General features: G+C 62.0%; 9 protein-coding genes across 9 annotated transcripts; 4 read left to right on the top strand and 5 right to left on the bottom strand.

Moving 5' to 3' along the window:
• Nucleotides 1-473: 473 nt before the first annotated feature.
• Nucleotides 474-998, top strand: COLE_02706 (uncharacterized protein; the record flags this gene model as incomplete). The annotated part of the gene is made up of 1 exon (XM_018421508.2): nt 474-998. One exon carries the CDS (start codon nt 474-476, stop codon nt 996-998), a length of 525 nt encoding a protein of 174 aa, XP_018275003.1.
• Nucleotides 999-1,200: 202 nt separating this feature from the next.
• COLE_02705 (uncharacterized protein) lies at nt 1,201-3,624 on the top strand (the record flags this gene model as incomplete). Its single annotated transcript, XM_018427069.2, has 3 exons — nt 1,201-1,320; nt 1,356-1,480; nt 1,515-3,624. 3 exons carry the CDS (start codon nt 1,201-1,203, stop codon nt 3,622-3,624), a joined length of 2,355 nt encoding a protein of 784 aa, XP_018275004.1.
• Nucleotides 3,625-3,671: 47 nt separating this feature from the next.
• On the bottom strand, nt 3,672-4,273 carry COLE_02704 (uncharacterized protein; the record flags this gene model as incomplete). The annotated part of the gene is made up of 2 exons (XM_018421530.2): nt 3,672-3,837; nt 3,894-4,273. The coding sequence occupies 2 exons, from the start codon at nt 4,271-4,273 to the stop codon at nt 3,672-3,674; spliced, it is 546 nt and encodes a 181-aa protein (XP_018275005.1).
• A 232-nt stretch (nt 4,274-4,505) lies between these two features.
• COLE_02703 (uncharacterized protein) lies at nt 4,506-6,398 on the top strand (the record flags this gene model as incomplete). Its single annotated transcript, XM_018420580.1, has 3 exons — nt 4,506-4,677; nt 4,713-5,000; nt 5,035-6,398. 3 exons carry the CDS (start codon nt 4,506-4,508, stop codon nt 6,396-6,398), a joined length of 1,824 nt encoding a protein of 607 aa, XP_018275006.1.
• A 277-nt stretch (nt 6,399-6,675) lies between these two features.
• Nucleotides 6,676-6,957, bottom strand: COLE_02702 (uncharacterized protein; the record flags this gene model as incomplete). Its single annotated transcript, XM_018420582.1, has 1 exon — nt 6,676-6,957. The coding sequence occupies one exon, from the start codon at nt 6,955-6,957 to the stop codon at nt 6,676-6,678; it is 282 nt and encodes a 93-aa protein (XP_018275007.1).
• A 1,012-nt stretch (nt 6,958-7,969) lies between these two features.
• Nucleotides 7,970-8,398, bottom strand: COLE_02701 (uncharacterized protein; the record flags this gene model as incomplete). Its single annotated transcript, XM_018421046.2, has 4 exons — nt 7,970-8,032; nt 8,082-8,138; nt 8,170-8,348; nt 8,380-8,398. 4 exons carry the CDS (start codon nt 8,396-8,398, stop codon nt 7,970-7,972), a joined length of 318 nt encoding a protein of 105 aa, XP_018275008.1.
• A 269-nt stretch (nt 8,399-8,667) lies between these two features.
• On the top strand, nt 8,668-9,725 carry COLE_02700 (uncharacterized protein; the record flags this gene model as incomplete). The annotated part of the gene is made up of 3 exons (XM_018424648.2): nt 8,668-8,997; nt 9,155-9,490; nt 9,543-9,725. 3 exons carry the CDS (start codon nt 8,668-8,670, stop codon nt 9,723-9,725), a joined length of 849 nt encoding a protein of 282 aa, XP_018275009.1.
• Nucleotides 9,726-9,900: 175 nt separating this feature from the next.
• On the bottom strand, nt 9,901-10,653 carry COLE_02699 (uncharacterized protein; the record flags this gene model as incomplete). Its single annotated transcript, XM_018420581.1, has 2 exons — nt 9,901-10,422; nt 10,468-10,653. The coding sequence occupies 2 exons, from the start codon at nt 10,651-10,653 to the stop codon at nt 9,901-9,903; spliced, it is 708 nt and encodes a 235-aa protein (XP_018275010.1).
• Nucleotides 10,654-13,590: 2,937 nt separating this feature from the next.
• COLE_02698 (uncharacterized protein) lies at nt 13,591-14,751 on the bottom strand (the record flags this gene model as incomplete). The annotated part of the gene is made up of 1 exon (XM_018419893.2): nt 13,591-14,751. One exon carries the CDS (start codon nt 14,749-14,751, stop codon nt 13,591-13,593), a length of 1,161 nt encoding a protein of 386 aa, XP_018275156.2.
• Nucleotides 14,752-15,019: the final 268 nt, after the last annotated feature.

The raw sequence follows: 15,019 nt of genomic DNA, 5'->3' as shown, positions 1-15,019 counted from the left end.
CCCTTGTCTTGGCAGGTTTCTCCGCTGCCTCTGAGACTTTCTGGGTCACAAATGACTGGAGTCAGGAGTGCGGGAAGACTGAATACTTCTGTGGAATGACTCCACCATCTGTCGGCTGCCATTGTTAAGGGAGACTGTACCAACGGAGGTAACTGTGGCTCGCAACCTGCGACCTGGGCGGGACGCTGCCCTAAGCGTACCCGGACTGAATAATGGAAGCTCCTCGCCAGGGCGGAAGGTGAGAGGGTGGCGGCGCCACGCTGCCAAGGCGGCACTAGACAGCGTGCGCGCCGGCTCACGCTGCAGGCGTACGGCGAGCGCTCTATGACGGAGCTGGCGCGCGGGGCACGGCGGACGGCTAATCTGCTCTCCACGTTAATTGGGATCGACGTTCGCTTTGCGTTCCGTTCTTTTATGTGTCACAAAAGTGCTACACATGCGTTCACAAGCTAGCGAGCTAGCGAGGTAACAAAATGAAGTTGAAGGTTTGGTTCCAGCTGTCACGGGACCGGGCCGGAGACGGCAGCCGAAGGTGTTCTTCCGAGGTCCGTGAGCCCACGACACTGGGCGGGGATGACCTCCTCCAAAGCGCTTGGCCTTCGATCGGGGTCTTCGTCTTCCATGCACCTCCCTACCTGTACGTAATAAAATCACGAAGACAACGCAGTTCTGAGCACGGCAGGATACAAAACCCATTCTGCGCGGGATGGCCCTGCATTTGCGCCAGGGCGACGGAGATTAGATGTGACTGTGATCGGCCAGGGAATTGCTTCATCACTTCAAATGTGGCGTTGCACCATTACTCGACCGTGACATTTACCTCTCGTCGTCCCACCGCATGCACTGGCGGGCGCGCCTCGTCGCCGAGGGTTCAGCCGTGGCGCATGCAGTCTCCACGCGCTGCTGGAGGCCAAGGTCCCCCGCGCATTCCGGGTTCCAGGATTAGGTCCCAACGCGGGTTTGTCCCTGCGTCGCCAGTGTTGGATTTGCAGACTTGACCGCAGCGACTGCTCACACCCAAGACTTACATGCAGCTGTGGGATCCGTTGTCATTGTCGCTCACTCGTTCTCATTCTTAGTCGCTCGTCTTCACAGCTCGCCCCACGCCCAGCTTGCGCGCGTATGCCCTCGAGGTACCCGTTCGCCTGTTGATGGCCCCCTCCCCCGACACACTCCTTGCCGGCCGCGGCGCAGCCCGCCATGACTGTCGACCCCTCTTTCATCGCGGACGAGATGATTACGCACCTCGTCCAGCTTGCGCCCGAGATCACTGCGATGGAGAATGAGACGTGGGTCATTATAGTTGACACGGTCATTCTTGTGGGTCGGAATCACCAGCAGTGAGCTCACGCCAGGTCCTCACCATCATCGGCGCTTTCTTCATTCTCGGCGGAATGGCGTTGAACGAGTTTCGCAAGCGCGCATCTACAACCCGCATGCGTCTCGTGCAGTCGCTCATCTTCAGTGACGTTCTCCTTGGGTGAGCGTTCGCTCCTCGTCAAAGCTGACATCAGCGTTGTCGGCCTGATCGGCTGCACGCTTACACTTGACAACAAGCCGTTGAGGATCGACACGCCGACATGCGATGGCCTCGGCGTGCTCTTCCACGCCATCATCTTTTCCCAACACTGCTGGACGCTTACCCTCGCGTTTTGCACCTACATGATCCTCACCAAACCTTTACACATTGTCACATCCTGGATTGAGAAGTACTGGATTTGGTCCTGGCTCGTTGTCTGGATCATCTCCTTCACAGTCTCGGTTGCAACATACCTCGTTTACGGGTATCAGCCCGCCGGCGGCATCTGCTACCTCGGCAACAACACCGGCCTGTACGGCGAACTCATCCAGTTCATCCCGCGCGCAGTTGTTTTCCTTTTCATCTCCTTTTTCTACGGACGGCTTTACGTCTTCCTTCGCCGGCCCGATAAGATTCGCAGCGGGATTTCAGACAACTCGCTCGGCGAGTCGAGCTACTCGAAGATGAAGCACTCGTGGATGCGCAGCTCGCGCTCCCGCGTACCATTCATCAAGACGCGCCAGACCAAAACCGTTGTCTTGAACGACAAGGGCGAGCGTGTGTTCGTCGACACGGCAAGCCACACTGCCTCAAACGCGAGTCATGCGAGCTCTGCAGGCAATACCAGACCCAGGCCTCCGCCCATTGTTGTAGAACAGCCCGTGATCGAGTCCACACCGGAAGAGCCACGCGCCAAGTCGCCCATCCGTGCCAAGTCTCCCAGCCGTGCCAAATCTCCTGATCCTGACATTCCACCATGGGAACGCATCGAACTGCCCGTCTTCCAGATCGACGGGCAGAGGTACGGCGGATCGTCGACGCCTGCTCGCGAGTATACATGGGCCGAGTGGCGTTTCTCCGGTCGTCGCACCAAAGCCTCTACGCCAGTGCCACCCGCCGAGACGAGCTCCTTCACCACCACCTCATCCCCCCTGTCGTCTACATTCAAAGAGTCGTATGACAAGTCTCTACCGAAATCAGTCACGCCGACAAGCTCCAACTTTGGCCAGTCTTCGCAGACCTCGCCGGGCGCCGCGTCCTTCTCGAGTGCTGCACTCCGCATGGTCCACGAGATGGGCGGGTCGAATTGTGGCAGCGACACGGGATACAGCTCTACCCCAACCGCCGTGGAGGCTCATTTTAGCCGGCGGCCGTCGCAGGCCAGCGGCTCCTCCCTTCCAGAGAGGAGCGATATTGCTAAGCCGCTTCGGGTGTTTGCCCGCGATGGGCCTTCCCCGATGGACACCTTCAACTTTGAGGAGCGGCGACCGTCGCTGCCCAACATCGGCTCAATGCCAATACTCAGCCAATGGCGGCGTCCATCATATTGCCCTCCGATCCTGCGGCCGGCTTCGCGCACAGCCGCCGCTCCCTCGGCACAGACCAGCACTCTAACCGGAGTCGACCTCGAGCAGGGCTTCATTGTGCTCGACGAGGAGAAGGCGGAGAAGATGCCCTTGCCGAAGGAGGAGAGTGTCGAGGACGACCAATGGGACCTCAAGCGGTTCCTCGACGCGGAGCCGGCGCCGGCCGGCGACGACCCGTTCGTCGTAACACAGCGCTCCGAGAACGTCGAGTACGTCGCCGAGAGCATGGCGAGCTACCTGAACCGCAAGACGGCGCTGCTCATGCTGTGGTTCCCTCTCGGCTACCTCGTCCTGTTCTCCGTCTCCCTCATCCAAATAATCTACGACTTTGTCGGCAACCCTCCCGGCGAGCTGCGCGCCATCAGCCGCTGGATGATCTTCGGGCAGGGCCTGCTCAACGGCATCATCTACGGCATCGTCGAGTGGCACACGAAGCGTGTCGTGCGGCGCCGCGTGCGCCGCGGCACATTTTCGCCACACACATCCCACCACTCGTCCCACCACCTCGCGGGCCTGCAGGCCCTGCGCCACCCCATTCGATACTACCATGAGCACCACCCGCACTCGCACTCGCACTCTCACACGCATTCTCACTCAAAGCACAAAACAGAGGCTGAGGCTGGCGCGAGCCAGATTGCCTCGCGCCGTTCGCCGCAAGTCAGCTTCGCCGACCCCGAGAGCAGCATCATGCAGCGCCTCGACCTGAAAGATCGCGGGCCGACGCTAGACGAATACTAGAGTGTACCTTGTATGTATGAGTATGGATCTGAAGACTAGCGAAAGTGTCAGTGGCACGGCAATCGAGCGTCAATGAAATGTGCGATTCTCATGAGATAAAGTGGAGCATGGAGCTGTCGCTTCAACTGTCCGACTCTGATGCCACTTTCACTGCTCGAGCAGTGGCCAAGTGCGACGTCATTTCGCGCATGCATCGGCCGAAACATGTCGCATCTGGAAGAGTGAGCATCGTCCACTTCATCGCTCTGCATTCCTTCATGCATACTGACATTCCTGGTTCAGTCTCACCCCACGTGCATAAGGTCTTGGCAGACGCGGCATCTTGGTTCAATCCACTTTCTCTCGCCGTCGGCCGCTCACTTTGACACTTCTGACTCAGCAGTGCTAAAGGCGAACCTTTCAGCTGCGCCAGCTGTCCAGGCTCTTCTACTGACAACCAAACCTTCGCTGCGCGCTGTGCGCGATCCCTGACCCGAGATCGAGGTTCTGAACTCTTCTGTCCTGCGACCTGCGTCAACACCGCCATCTTGCAAAGCCCAACCGCGCTCCCAGACATCCGGAATCGCCTTCTAGTCCCTCCGCGACCCTTGCGAAACCCTTTGTGGCGGCGTCGGCCGAATCGGAGACGGCGCCGAGCCGCCGACGTCATGCTTTAGCACATGGGCCACAGGTCGAGAAAGGTCCGGGCTTACGGTCGTAATTTTATCAGATAAACTAATTGGGCGTTGCGCGGTCGCTCACTTGTCTTGTGACCATGACATGGAGAGCTCGGCTCGGCCAGGGGTGGCGCGAGGAAATAGATCCATGCAGCTTTTCGCTGCAGCACTACATATTGCCGGGGGAGGCAGGAGATGAGCGCTCTCACCCCCACCTAACCGATCATGGCAGAGCTGTACGACAAGCCCGCCAAGGCAGCCGACGTCGTGCGCACCGACGGCTCGGACGTCGTCGTCGAGACCAAGTCGCCCGGTGTGCGCCGCATCGAGGCCATCTCGTCGTGCTTCACCTCGTGGCACAAGTGGACGCTGTTCATCTCCATCTTCCTCGTTGCTTGTGCGTATTTACGCGGTGCACCCGCTGACAACCAGACGCCTACGGCCTGGACGGCACCCTCCGCTACACTTACCAGAACTTTGCGACGGCCAGCTGGTCTAACCAGGCGCTCATCTCGACACTCAATGTCATCCGTGCTGTCGTCGCCGCCGCGGTGCAGCCGGCCTACGCCAAAATCTCGGACTACTTTGGCCGTGTCTCGGTCCTCTTCCTCTCCGTCATCTTCTATGTCATCGGCACGATCGTCATGGCCGCTGCCAACAGCACGGAGACTTTCGCCGGCGGTGCTGTTATCTACCAGTTCGGCTACTCGGGCCTGATGAGTGCGTCGCCCTGCGAGTATTGTGCTAACCGCAGTCCTCGTTGAGATCCTCATCGCCGACACGACGTCGCTCCGCAACCGCCTCTTCTTCTCCTACATCCCTGCGTACCCGTTCATCATCAACGCCTGGGTGTCCGGTGACATCGCCCAGGCCGTCATGGCCAACTCGACTTGGCGCTGGGGCATCGGCATGTGGGCTATCATCTTCCCCGTGCTCACCCTCCCTCTGTTCTACAGCCTCATCTCGGCCGAGCGCCGTGCCTACAAGGCCGGGCTGCTCGACGACGTCCCGAGCCCCTACAGGCACGTGTTCAGCGTGCGGCTGTGGAAGGACTTCTTCTTCCAGGCGGACATTATCGGCCTCTTCTTCCTCGCCGCCACGATCGCCCTCATCCTCGTGCCCCTCACCCTCGCGGGCGGCGTCACGGACTCGTGGCGCACCGCGCGCATCATCACACCGCTTGTGGTCGGCGGCGTGGTCGCCTTCCCCTGCTTTGTCGTCTGGGAGGCCAAGTTCGCGCCGCACCCGCTCATGCCCTTCCGCGTGTTCAAGAAGCTCGCCGTCATCTGCGGCTTCGGTATCGCGCTCATGCTCAACACCGCGTGGTACACGCAGGGCGACTACCTCTTCACGACACTCCAGGTCGCGTTCGGCAAGGACATCAAGACGTCGACGTACGTGACCAACGTCTACTCGTTCGTGTCGACGATCATCGGCATGATTCTCGGCATTACTGTGCGCTACGTGCGGCGCCTCAAGCCGTTCGTCGTCGTCGGCTCGCTCCTCTTCATCCTCGCCTTCGGCCTGCTCATCCGCTACCGCGGCGGCCACTCCGTGTCCGACTTTGCCGGTCTCGTCGGTGCCGAGGTCGTCCTCGGTATCGCCGGTGGTTTCGTTCCCTACACGACGCAGGCGTCGCTCCAAGCCGAGGTCAAGCACGAGCGCACGGCGACCATCACCTCGCTCTTCTACAGCGCGTACAACATTGGCAGCGGAATCGGTAACACGATCGCCGGCGCCATCTGGACCAACACGATGCCCAAGCACCTCCTGTCGAACCTCGAGCGCGCGGGCATCGCCAACGCGACCGGCATCGCGTCTGCCGTCTACGGCGACCCGTTCACGTGGATCGCCTCCAACCCCGTCGGCACGCCGCAGCGGGAGGCCGTCGACCTCGCGTACCGTGAGGTCCAGCGCCTGCTCACCATCGCCGGTATTTCGATCTCGTGCCTGCTGCTGGCGTTCTCGCTGGGTCTCAACAACCACCGCCTTACGGACAAGCAGTCGCTCGACAATGCCGAGGGCGAGTCGGTCCACTCGACCGAGACGGACCTCAGCGATGCGCAGACCGACGTGGACGCGGACGTGCGTGTGGGCGAGAAGGCGCCGCGCGTTTGAGCGAAGAGAGGGGAGTGCCTAGATCTTATAGTTTGAGCTTGCATGAAGGAATGCTTCGTCTCGACATTGGATGGCTGCTGGAAAGGGTCAGCAAGATATTGGAAGGACTTTTCATCTCCAAGCTCACTTCGTGGTAGACCACCATCACCATACAACACTTCAGTCTCACACTCCACATTCCCCCAGTACCTAGTACTGGCCTTCGGTAAAGTCGAGGACGAGCTTGCTCTCGACGCCGACGCGCGCCTCGACGCGTTCCTGGCGTCAGCCTATTCTTTCATCTCGGACCCACCTTGAAAGCCTTGTACGCCGGATCGGTGAACACCCAATAATCCCGATCCGCCTCACACGCAAACTCGAGCACGAACACGACATGCATGCCGTCCGCCATCGCGAGCGGGCTGTTCTGCTTGCCGCCCGTCACGCGCCGTATATACGGTGCGCCATTGAGCCGCGCCGTGTCCGGCAACGACGTGGCGGCGCGCACGAGCGCCTGCGGGTCGCCGGACGGGGCGAGGCGGTACGCCACGACGTGGTGTACGGGCCGTGGGGGGCGCATGCGGCGCGGCACGTAGTGCGGTGGAAGGGGGAGTGTGAAGGGCAAGGTGGGGCGGGCGGGAGGCGTGTACAGCGGAGGCGTGAGGGGAGGCGTGGGTGCGGTGGTCGGCGGCGGCGTGTATGGCGTGTACGGCGTGAAGGGGGTGAGAGGCGCGAGGACCTCGTGCACGGCGGCGGACATGTTTGGAGTTGCACGAGACGCCCCATGGCCTTATGTAGCGCCCGAGAGTGCAGCGGTTGCAAGATGTAGTCAGCGGGGTAGTCAGCGCCGCCGATCTGTCGATCATCGACGAGTGAGACATTAGCAAGGGAGGGGTCTGGCGGCGTCTGGAACGTGCCTGGCGTCATCGATGTGTGTTGCGGAGCAAGACGATCCGCGGTCGGGTTTATCAGCGCTCCCAACTGGGACGTCAAGTGACGAGGGTAGATTATGATGCGGCGTTCCGTGGGTCCGTGGACTGCTGCAGGATCATGCACGAGTCATGCACGGTTTGAGCGGAAGGCGGCGATGCGGGGAGGGCGATGGGACTGCTGACTGTACGTGCCGTACTCAAGTGCGGGCTGATGCGGAATGTCGGGAGGAATTCGCCGCAGCCGCAATCGGCGCGCTCGTCGTTCGTCACTACGGCAGGATGCAGAGAATAGCAAGAGCCGCGGTGGGACTGATATGCGAATCGACGCCAAGTATCACAAGGCAGAGTCGCCTAATGCAATACCTTGATGCGGCATGAGTGGCACCCTAGCCTTGAATACTGGACCAAGCAACCGAATGCGACTGTCAAACAGCACTAGTGTCCAATGCCATACGCACTAGGCTGAGGGTGGCACCCTTAGACGTGCTACTGGGGGTGACCGTCAATCGTTGGCAATGGACACTTGTCGGGCTGACGTCGTAATCTGTCGTTGGCTTGCATCTCGGCGCCCCAGAGGCGTGAGTGTATAACGATCTCTGACCGTCGTTCATGACACTGTCGTCCACAGCACCGTTCTACCCGCTCTCAGCCAACCGTGCATCAGAACACACCCGGCATAAAGTCGAGCACCACCACATCTTCGACCCACCCCGCGATCTTGTCCTGCCGTAAGCCTCCGCCCTCATTTCCATTACCAGCCTCCGCGACACACCTTGAACGCGCCGTGCGCCGGATCTTGGGCGATATAGTAGTCTGCATCCTCCTGGTTCTGCCATGAGCCTTGCCTCCCCCGCACCCACCGCGAACTCGAGCAGGAACACGACCTGCGTCCCGCGATCCTTCCCTTCGGGCGACGTCTGCCGCCCGCCGCTCGCCGCGCGGATGTACGGCTTGCCGTTACGCACACACTGATCTTTGAGCGCGAGCATGGACGCCGTGAGGGGCGCGATGTGGGCAGCGTCCGCGAGCTTGAACGCGACTGGTGTCAGTTTCGTGTGGGACGGACGCACCGATGTGGAACACGCCCATGGCGGCGGGGACGGCGGAGAGGCCGCGCAGGAGGTATCCGAAGAGGACGAGGGCGAGGGCGGCAGCAACAACGAAGGCGAGCGGCGGCTGGGTCTTGCGGTAGCTCCCGTCGAGGCGGTTCCAGTTGTTCATGGGAGTTGGTGTGGATGTCGCTGAGTTCGCTGAGTGGAGGTGGAGGTTAGTGAGGACGGATTAGGAATAGGCCTTGCGGATTAGCATCCTCCACCGTCAACGATCGACGTCAGCCAACTTTCCATCACTCCGTCGCCATGTTCAAGCTCCCCCGGCGCGCACGCGCGCCACGCACCGTCGCCGCCCCGGGCGCCCTCCCGCTCCAAGACTACTTCGGCGCGCTGGGATACCTCGCCCTCCTGTTGGGCGCGTGCATCGCCATCCTCCCCCGCTCGACCGACTACTTCCTCATGACGCCGCACACGCAAAGCGCGAGCGCCGACCGCCCCGAGCACCCCTTCCTCACGCCGATCACCGCGCACCCCGCCGCGAGCGCGGCGTGGTGCGCCGCCGGCGTCGCGACCACGATGGTGTGGTGGGGCAACAAAGTTGCCCGGTGGTGGGGTGCGCCGCCGACATTTGGGGAGGTGAGTCGAGTCGGATCGGTAGGGGCGAGAGGTTGAGCTGCGATGCGCGGGTCGCAAGCAGTCCGCGTCTCGTTTTCTGTCGCAATGACGTCCTGTCCGACTTCGACGTCTCTGAGCAGTCTCCCCCTGCCTACTCTCCCCGCGTCTCTAACCCCAGCGCTCCCGCGACGCCCTCCTCGCCACGGCCGGCACCGCCCTCCTGCTCTTGAACGTCATCACGCTCCTCGGCGCGCCGGTCTCGCACATCCTCGAATCCGCGCTGCTGGCACTCACGCTCGCGCTCCTCACCGCGTGGCCGGTCGTGTACGTGCTCGGCATTCCGAGCATGTACGACGACGGGATCGTGGGCCGGTGGCGGATGACGCGGCTCGTGTGCGCGACGGACGCGCACGACGCGCGCGAGCGTGCGCTCGCGTACCCTCTCGCGGGGGCTTTGGTGGGCGCGTGGGCGGGCGCCGTGCCCCTCGCCCTGGATTGGGACCGGCCGTGGCAGGTGAGTGAGGGGAGGACCCACGCGGTTGCAGGTTGGCTGAGGCTAATGGTAGAGCTGGCCGCTTACCCCGCTCGTGGGCGCGCTCGGTGGTTTCGTCGCCGGAGGGTATTGGGCGTTCACGCAGTCAGCGCTCAAAGCCCTCCACCAGGATATCGAGGAGGAGAAGGCGGCCGAAGCCGCCGCGGCCGACACGACCAAGACACCCGCTCGCAAGCGCAAGAACAAGACAAAGTAGACGGCCACGACACCCTCCCTCATAGCACTACACCCACAACACAATGCACGAGATGCATGGATAATGCCAAAAATGTTCAATGCGGAATGATGGCCTCGGACAACTAAGGAGGAATATTCAATATACGTGTATGCCAGAGACAAGGAACTGTAGTGTGACAAGACAAGACAGGAGCTTACTGGCTCTCGGGGATGAGACGCAGCCAGAGGCTGCCGAGCATCGAGCGCTCGCGCACAACCTCCCATGGGCCCATGATCGCGCGCGCCGCGTCGCCGTGGCCGAATCGCGCCTCCATCGCCTGCCGGCCCTCGGCCGTGCCCTCGGCCTCGAGGGAGATCATGCCACGCCACTCGGGCGCGGCCCGGTCGCCAGGCTTGACCTCGATACCGCCGACATGGAGGTAGCGCTTGGCACTGATGCGGGCGCCAGAGGTTGTGGTGTGGTCTCTGCGCTCGTACGCGAGGCGCACCGAGGCCATCGCCTGCTGCGCCCACGGCGCAAAGTCGAGATAGATGATCTGCGGCGTCGGCAGGAAGGGGTCGTAGTACGTCGGCGAGAGCGCGAACGCATCAAGGTAATGCGGGAGGTGACCAGTGCTGCAGTGCACGTACTCGAGCGGCACAAGCTTGTGCTGCACAAAGGGCACGAAGATGAGGACGTGCTCAGTGTTGGACGGCCTACTGAGGGCTGTGTTGACCTGGGAAACGTCAGTTCTGTTTGAAAATAACCTGGCCACACTCACCACGAGATCGCCCAGGCGCATCCGCTTGCTTGCACCGCACTTTTCAAGTTCACGCCACGACGCATCAGCGCCCTCCTTGGACGGCCAGCGGGGAACTCTGTCCGAGATCGGCACAAAGACGCGCAGGATCGGGGCACGGCCGGTCATAAACGGAGGAGGGCGCTCAAATGCAAGTTCGATGCGCATCGACTGCGTGGGCGAGTCCCAGCGGCGCTGCACGGGCGAGTTGGATCCGTTGCCGTTTCCTCCCACATCCGAACGCTTCGATGAACTGCTAGTGAGGGAGGAGCGGGCGCCACGGCGCGAGCCGCCGATGGGTGGAGGTGCGGGGAGCGTGTCCAGCGAGCGACTACTCGACATGGCGCCGTTGTGGTGCGCCACCGAGCCGGACTGCACCGACATGATCGAGCCGGGGCGGCTGCCCGTGGCGCCGCCGTTGCCAGAGGGGCTGAGCGAGTTGTTGTCGCCATAGCGTCTGAACTCGTACCGCTTGGCTGTAGGGTAGCTCACGGGCGGGAACGCGGCCTTGCCTTGCGGAACGGGAGTGGCAGGCTTTTCCGCCGAGGTTGGTGACATGAAGGCAGCTGACTGGACAGAGGCCATGCTGTTCGACCGCTTGCGCCCGAATCCAAACGAGGGAGCGGCTGAAGCAATCGAGCCGATCGATCCCCTGCGGGCGACGGGTTTGCCGCTCTTGAGAGGAAGAGCAGGAGCGGTGTCGCGCGGACCAGCAGACAGTGGCTCGGGCATGACGACCTCGGTAACGCGCTCGCGGCGCGGCATCTTCATGCCACTGCCCCCGGCGTCGGAGCCGGCATAGCTTCCGGCGCGAGAACCAGGCCGAGAGCCGCTGAACGGGCGCCGAGGTCCTCCCATGCTGTGGAAGCTTCCCACCGAGCTCGACTTGTGCAAGGGCGGCAGCTGCAGGTCGTCGTCGAACGGCAGGGGCGGGGCGTACGGGAACGCAGCGGCAGGCAGCGTGCGCAGGAAGAGGACGATAAGCGAGTGCGACAAGCTCAGGTGCCTCAGCAGGTTGTGGTATTGTGCCGGATAAGTGCTGTAAACGGCAGGGTCGTGCAGCAGAGACTCGACTGGATTGTCAGCGAAGGAGCTGGATAGTTGTACTCACGGAAACCCTCCCAGACGGTCAGACCAGGCCACGAGCGCCCACGTTCGCGCTCAATAGTGATGCCCCACTCGCGCATGACCCAACGGCCGACCATCTCGCCTGAGATGTATTTGCGCAACTCATCATCCGACCCGAGGAGGTTTAGGAAGCTGTTAATGTTGAGGAACGGCAGCAGCGACATGGTGATGCGCGGATGCACAAGCAAGCTTGTCATCGACTTTTCGACCACATGCTGAAGCTTTGGACGCGGTCTGTCCATCACGCTTGACGCTCTGGCAGTGCTCGGACTGCTGGCACCCGACTGGGTAGGCGACTCTGAGCGCCGCGAGAAGCGCGATGCAACGGCCGATGCGGCGGAGGCGGTTGATACCGAGCGAGAGCCGGTGGATGCAGAGGGCGTGTGCGTGGTATGGGTGGGACTGGGCGGCATGGACACGACAGGACTGGCAAGCGGGGAAGAAGCGATCCGACGCGCTGCCTGGGCTTGAACAGATGTACGAGTGCGAGGCGGAAGCTGGTTGCCAGCAAGTACAGCGACTGGGGGAACACCATTGCCAACTCCTGCGTATGATCCAGAGGGCTGACGTGCCTCGTGCTTGGCACCACGTCGTTCAGGCACAGCGGCAGAAGATGATGTGAACTCGATGGGCGACATAAGATTCGATCCCTTTGGTGGCTGTGCTTGTGTAGAGCCCGCAGGACTGGTTGCAGCCGTGGCGGCCGCCAGGGCTGGAGCAGTGTACGGCTGTGGCTGCGGCGGAGGAGATGTGGTTTGTGTGGATGTTGACGGAATGGTGATCTTTGGGCGCGAGGACGCGTTGCTGGCCATTGGGGGTGCGACGTCTGTCAATGTCGAGAACGAGGGGGGCGGGGCGATCGAGTGTCCGGATGGGCCAGCTTGGGCCACCCTGCGAGGGTCACTGCTTGCGATGACATGGACGGTCGCGCCCGATGCCGTGGCTGAGGCTGATGGCCATGCGCCAGGCGGCGACTGGCCCAGCTCGGTGGGCAGGGGACGTCCAACAGTGGGGGGAGATATCGGACCGCCTTGCTTGGCCGAAGTAGAGCGCGCAGGAGGTGCTATGACGGCGCCACCATTGGGCGCTGTGGGAGGAGACGGTGCAGCTCTCAAGCCTCTGTCGAACAATGGCGGAACTGTAGAGTTGCTGCCGATTGGGCCATTCTGGACGGGGATCTGAGATGGCACAACGTAGGGGTTGCGCGAAGCGTACTGCTGGTTGGCGGCGGTAGGGGCCATACCAGCGCTGGGACGGGGGACGACGCCGTTAGGCTGTGCGTAATACTGCTGCGTTGGCGGCGATGGACCAGGAGCACGCGGTTGTGTCATGTCGATGGACGTCGTACGGGTAGGCAGAGATCTGGACGATTCGTGACGAGGGGGGGCGCTGCCATTGCCGTTGCCGTCAAGCAGAGGCGGCCGCGAGTAGACCTGCTGTGGGAACCCACCCTTGGGGTCCAAGGGGTTGAACTGCGGCGTCGGGGGTGACATCGGAGGCGAGGCCAATGCGGGCATTGGCGCCGACCGGTGAGCAGCCCCGGGAGGCAGGGGAAGGGGATTTTGGTGACCTGGAGGTGGGCCTGGACGCGACATTGGAGGTGGCGAGAAGTGACCGTGACCGTGACCGTTGGGCATAGCGTTTCCGTTTGATGGATACGGCCCCGGCGCGCGTGGACTGTTTGCGTTTGCGACAGTTGTGGAAAGAGGAGGACGCGAAGAGGGAGCGTGGCCGTTTTGAATATTGGGGGGAGTGTTAGCTGTGAACTGGTTTGGCTGAGCGATTGGTGGGCTGATGGGGTTGCCGTAATTGTTCTGCTGGCCGTTGGCGAGATGTTTGTACGGTACCTGGGGCGGACTGCTTGGCAGCGCTTTGGCCATGCCGATGGGAGGCCCATTGGGCAGGCCAGGTCCCGCAACGCCGCCGTTAGAAATGCCATTCTGCTGCATGTGCCGGGGCCCAGCAGCAGCATGCACATCATGAGGATGAGCGACACCGCCGTTGTTTTTGGTGTTGCCGTTGGGCATACCGTTGGCTTGTCGGTGCATCATTGCGATGGGCGTTCCGTTTGGGCGAGCGTGGGGAGCAGGAACGGGCGCTCCGCCATCTGGTGACGTTAGTAAACAGAAGGGGGGGGGGGGGGGGGGGGGGGGGGGGGGGGTAGGTTGCGGAATGCTCACCTTGAGCTCTACTCTGAACGCGGAAGCCAGAGCGCTGGGCGTCCAAGCCGTTAGGAGGCGACATGTTGCTGGAGGATGGTGTGGGTGCAGCAGCGCCGGGAGGCAACGAGTGTGTGTTGTTGTAATTGTATGAGACAGGGGTGTGAGGTGGCGAATCTCCGAACAGCGTACCGGACGTCAAGCCGCCGGTGGTGGTGGTGGTGGTGGTGATAGTGGTGGTGGGGGTGGGTTTGCCGGGGTTGCTTGGGTATGCGCCGCCGCCGCCGACACCGCCGACACCACCAACGGGACCACCCTTGGTGACGGACGCAAGAGGGGCAGAGCTGTCACTGAGAAGAGTTGAAAGACGAGGCAGCTGGGGCGGGGCTGCGGGAGGAGCGACAGGAGGAGGAGGAGCGGAAGATTGTGAAGATGAAGATTGTGTTAGACGACGAAAGAGGCTGGGCTTCTTCTGAGCGCCTTGACGCGAGGGATCGGCTGTAGACATTGCGGAAACTCGTTCACCCTTTGAGCGGCGCGAGCGCTTGGGCGACGAGTTGAGGTCGGTGGGGATGACTGCGGTGGGGTCAAGAATTTCCCACTCGTTGTCGATGGATTTGAGGATGTCAAGGACGCTTTTGCGAGTGTCTTGACCGTCAAAGAGTGGGGGGGCAGGGGCACTGTAACGGGAACGTTGAAAAGCGGAGGGAGGAGCGCCGCGCGAGTTGCGTTTGGTGGTGGTGGCAGCAGAGGAGGATGAGTATGAGGATTGTCCGTCGATGATAGTGTCGGTGGGTATAGAGAGTACAGAGGAAAGAGATTGACCGGATGCGAAAGAGGAAGAGGAGGAGGCGGAGGAGGAGGAGGAGGAGGAGGAGGCGGCGGTAGTTGAACGAATGGGGAGGATTGGGGGACGTGAGAGGACCGAGATTGGAGGAGAGGCGGGGCGAGGATGATGGGAGAGGTGAGCGGCGGCCATGGGGGTTGGGTAGTATATGTACGAGAGGGAGGAGGGTGCGTTGATGAGCGTGCGGGGTGCGAGGGAGGGGGTTGGGGCGTGCGCGGGTGCAGTTGAGGTTGGGTTGAGGAGGAGGGATGGCGGAGGAGAGATGAGGAGGAGGAGGAGGAGGGAGATGAGAGATGGAGATGGAGATGGAGATGGTGTGTGTGTGTGTGTAGATGTTGTTGTTGTGGTTAGTGTCCGGGAGAGAGATGAGATGAGATGAGATGGAGAGAGCAACTCACGA

The sequence above is a fragment of the Cutaneotrichosporon oleaginosum genome (assembly GCF_008065305.1).
Source record: "Cutaneotrichosporon oleaginosum strain ATCC 20508 chromosome Unknown ATCC20508_contig02, whole genome shotgun sequence".
Taxonomy (NCBI): domain Eukaryota; kingdom Fungi; phylum Basidiomycota; class Tremellomycetes; order Trichosporonales; family Trichosporonaceae; genus Cutaneotrichosporon; species Cutaneotrichosporon oleaginosum.
Note: the sequence above shows the minus strand (reverse complement) of the source record. Positions and strands in the feature narration are given on the sequence as shown.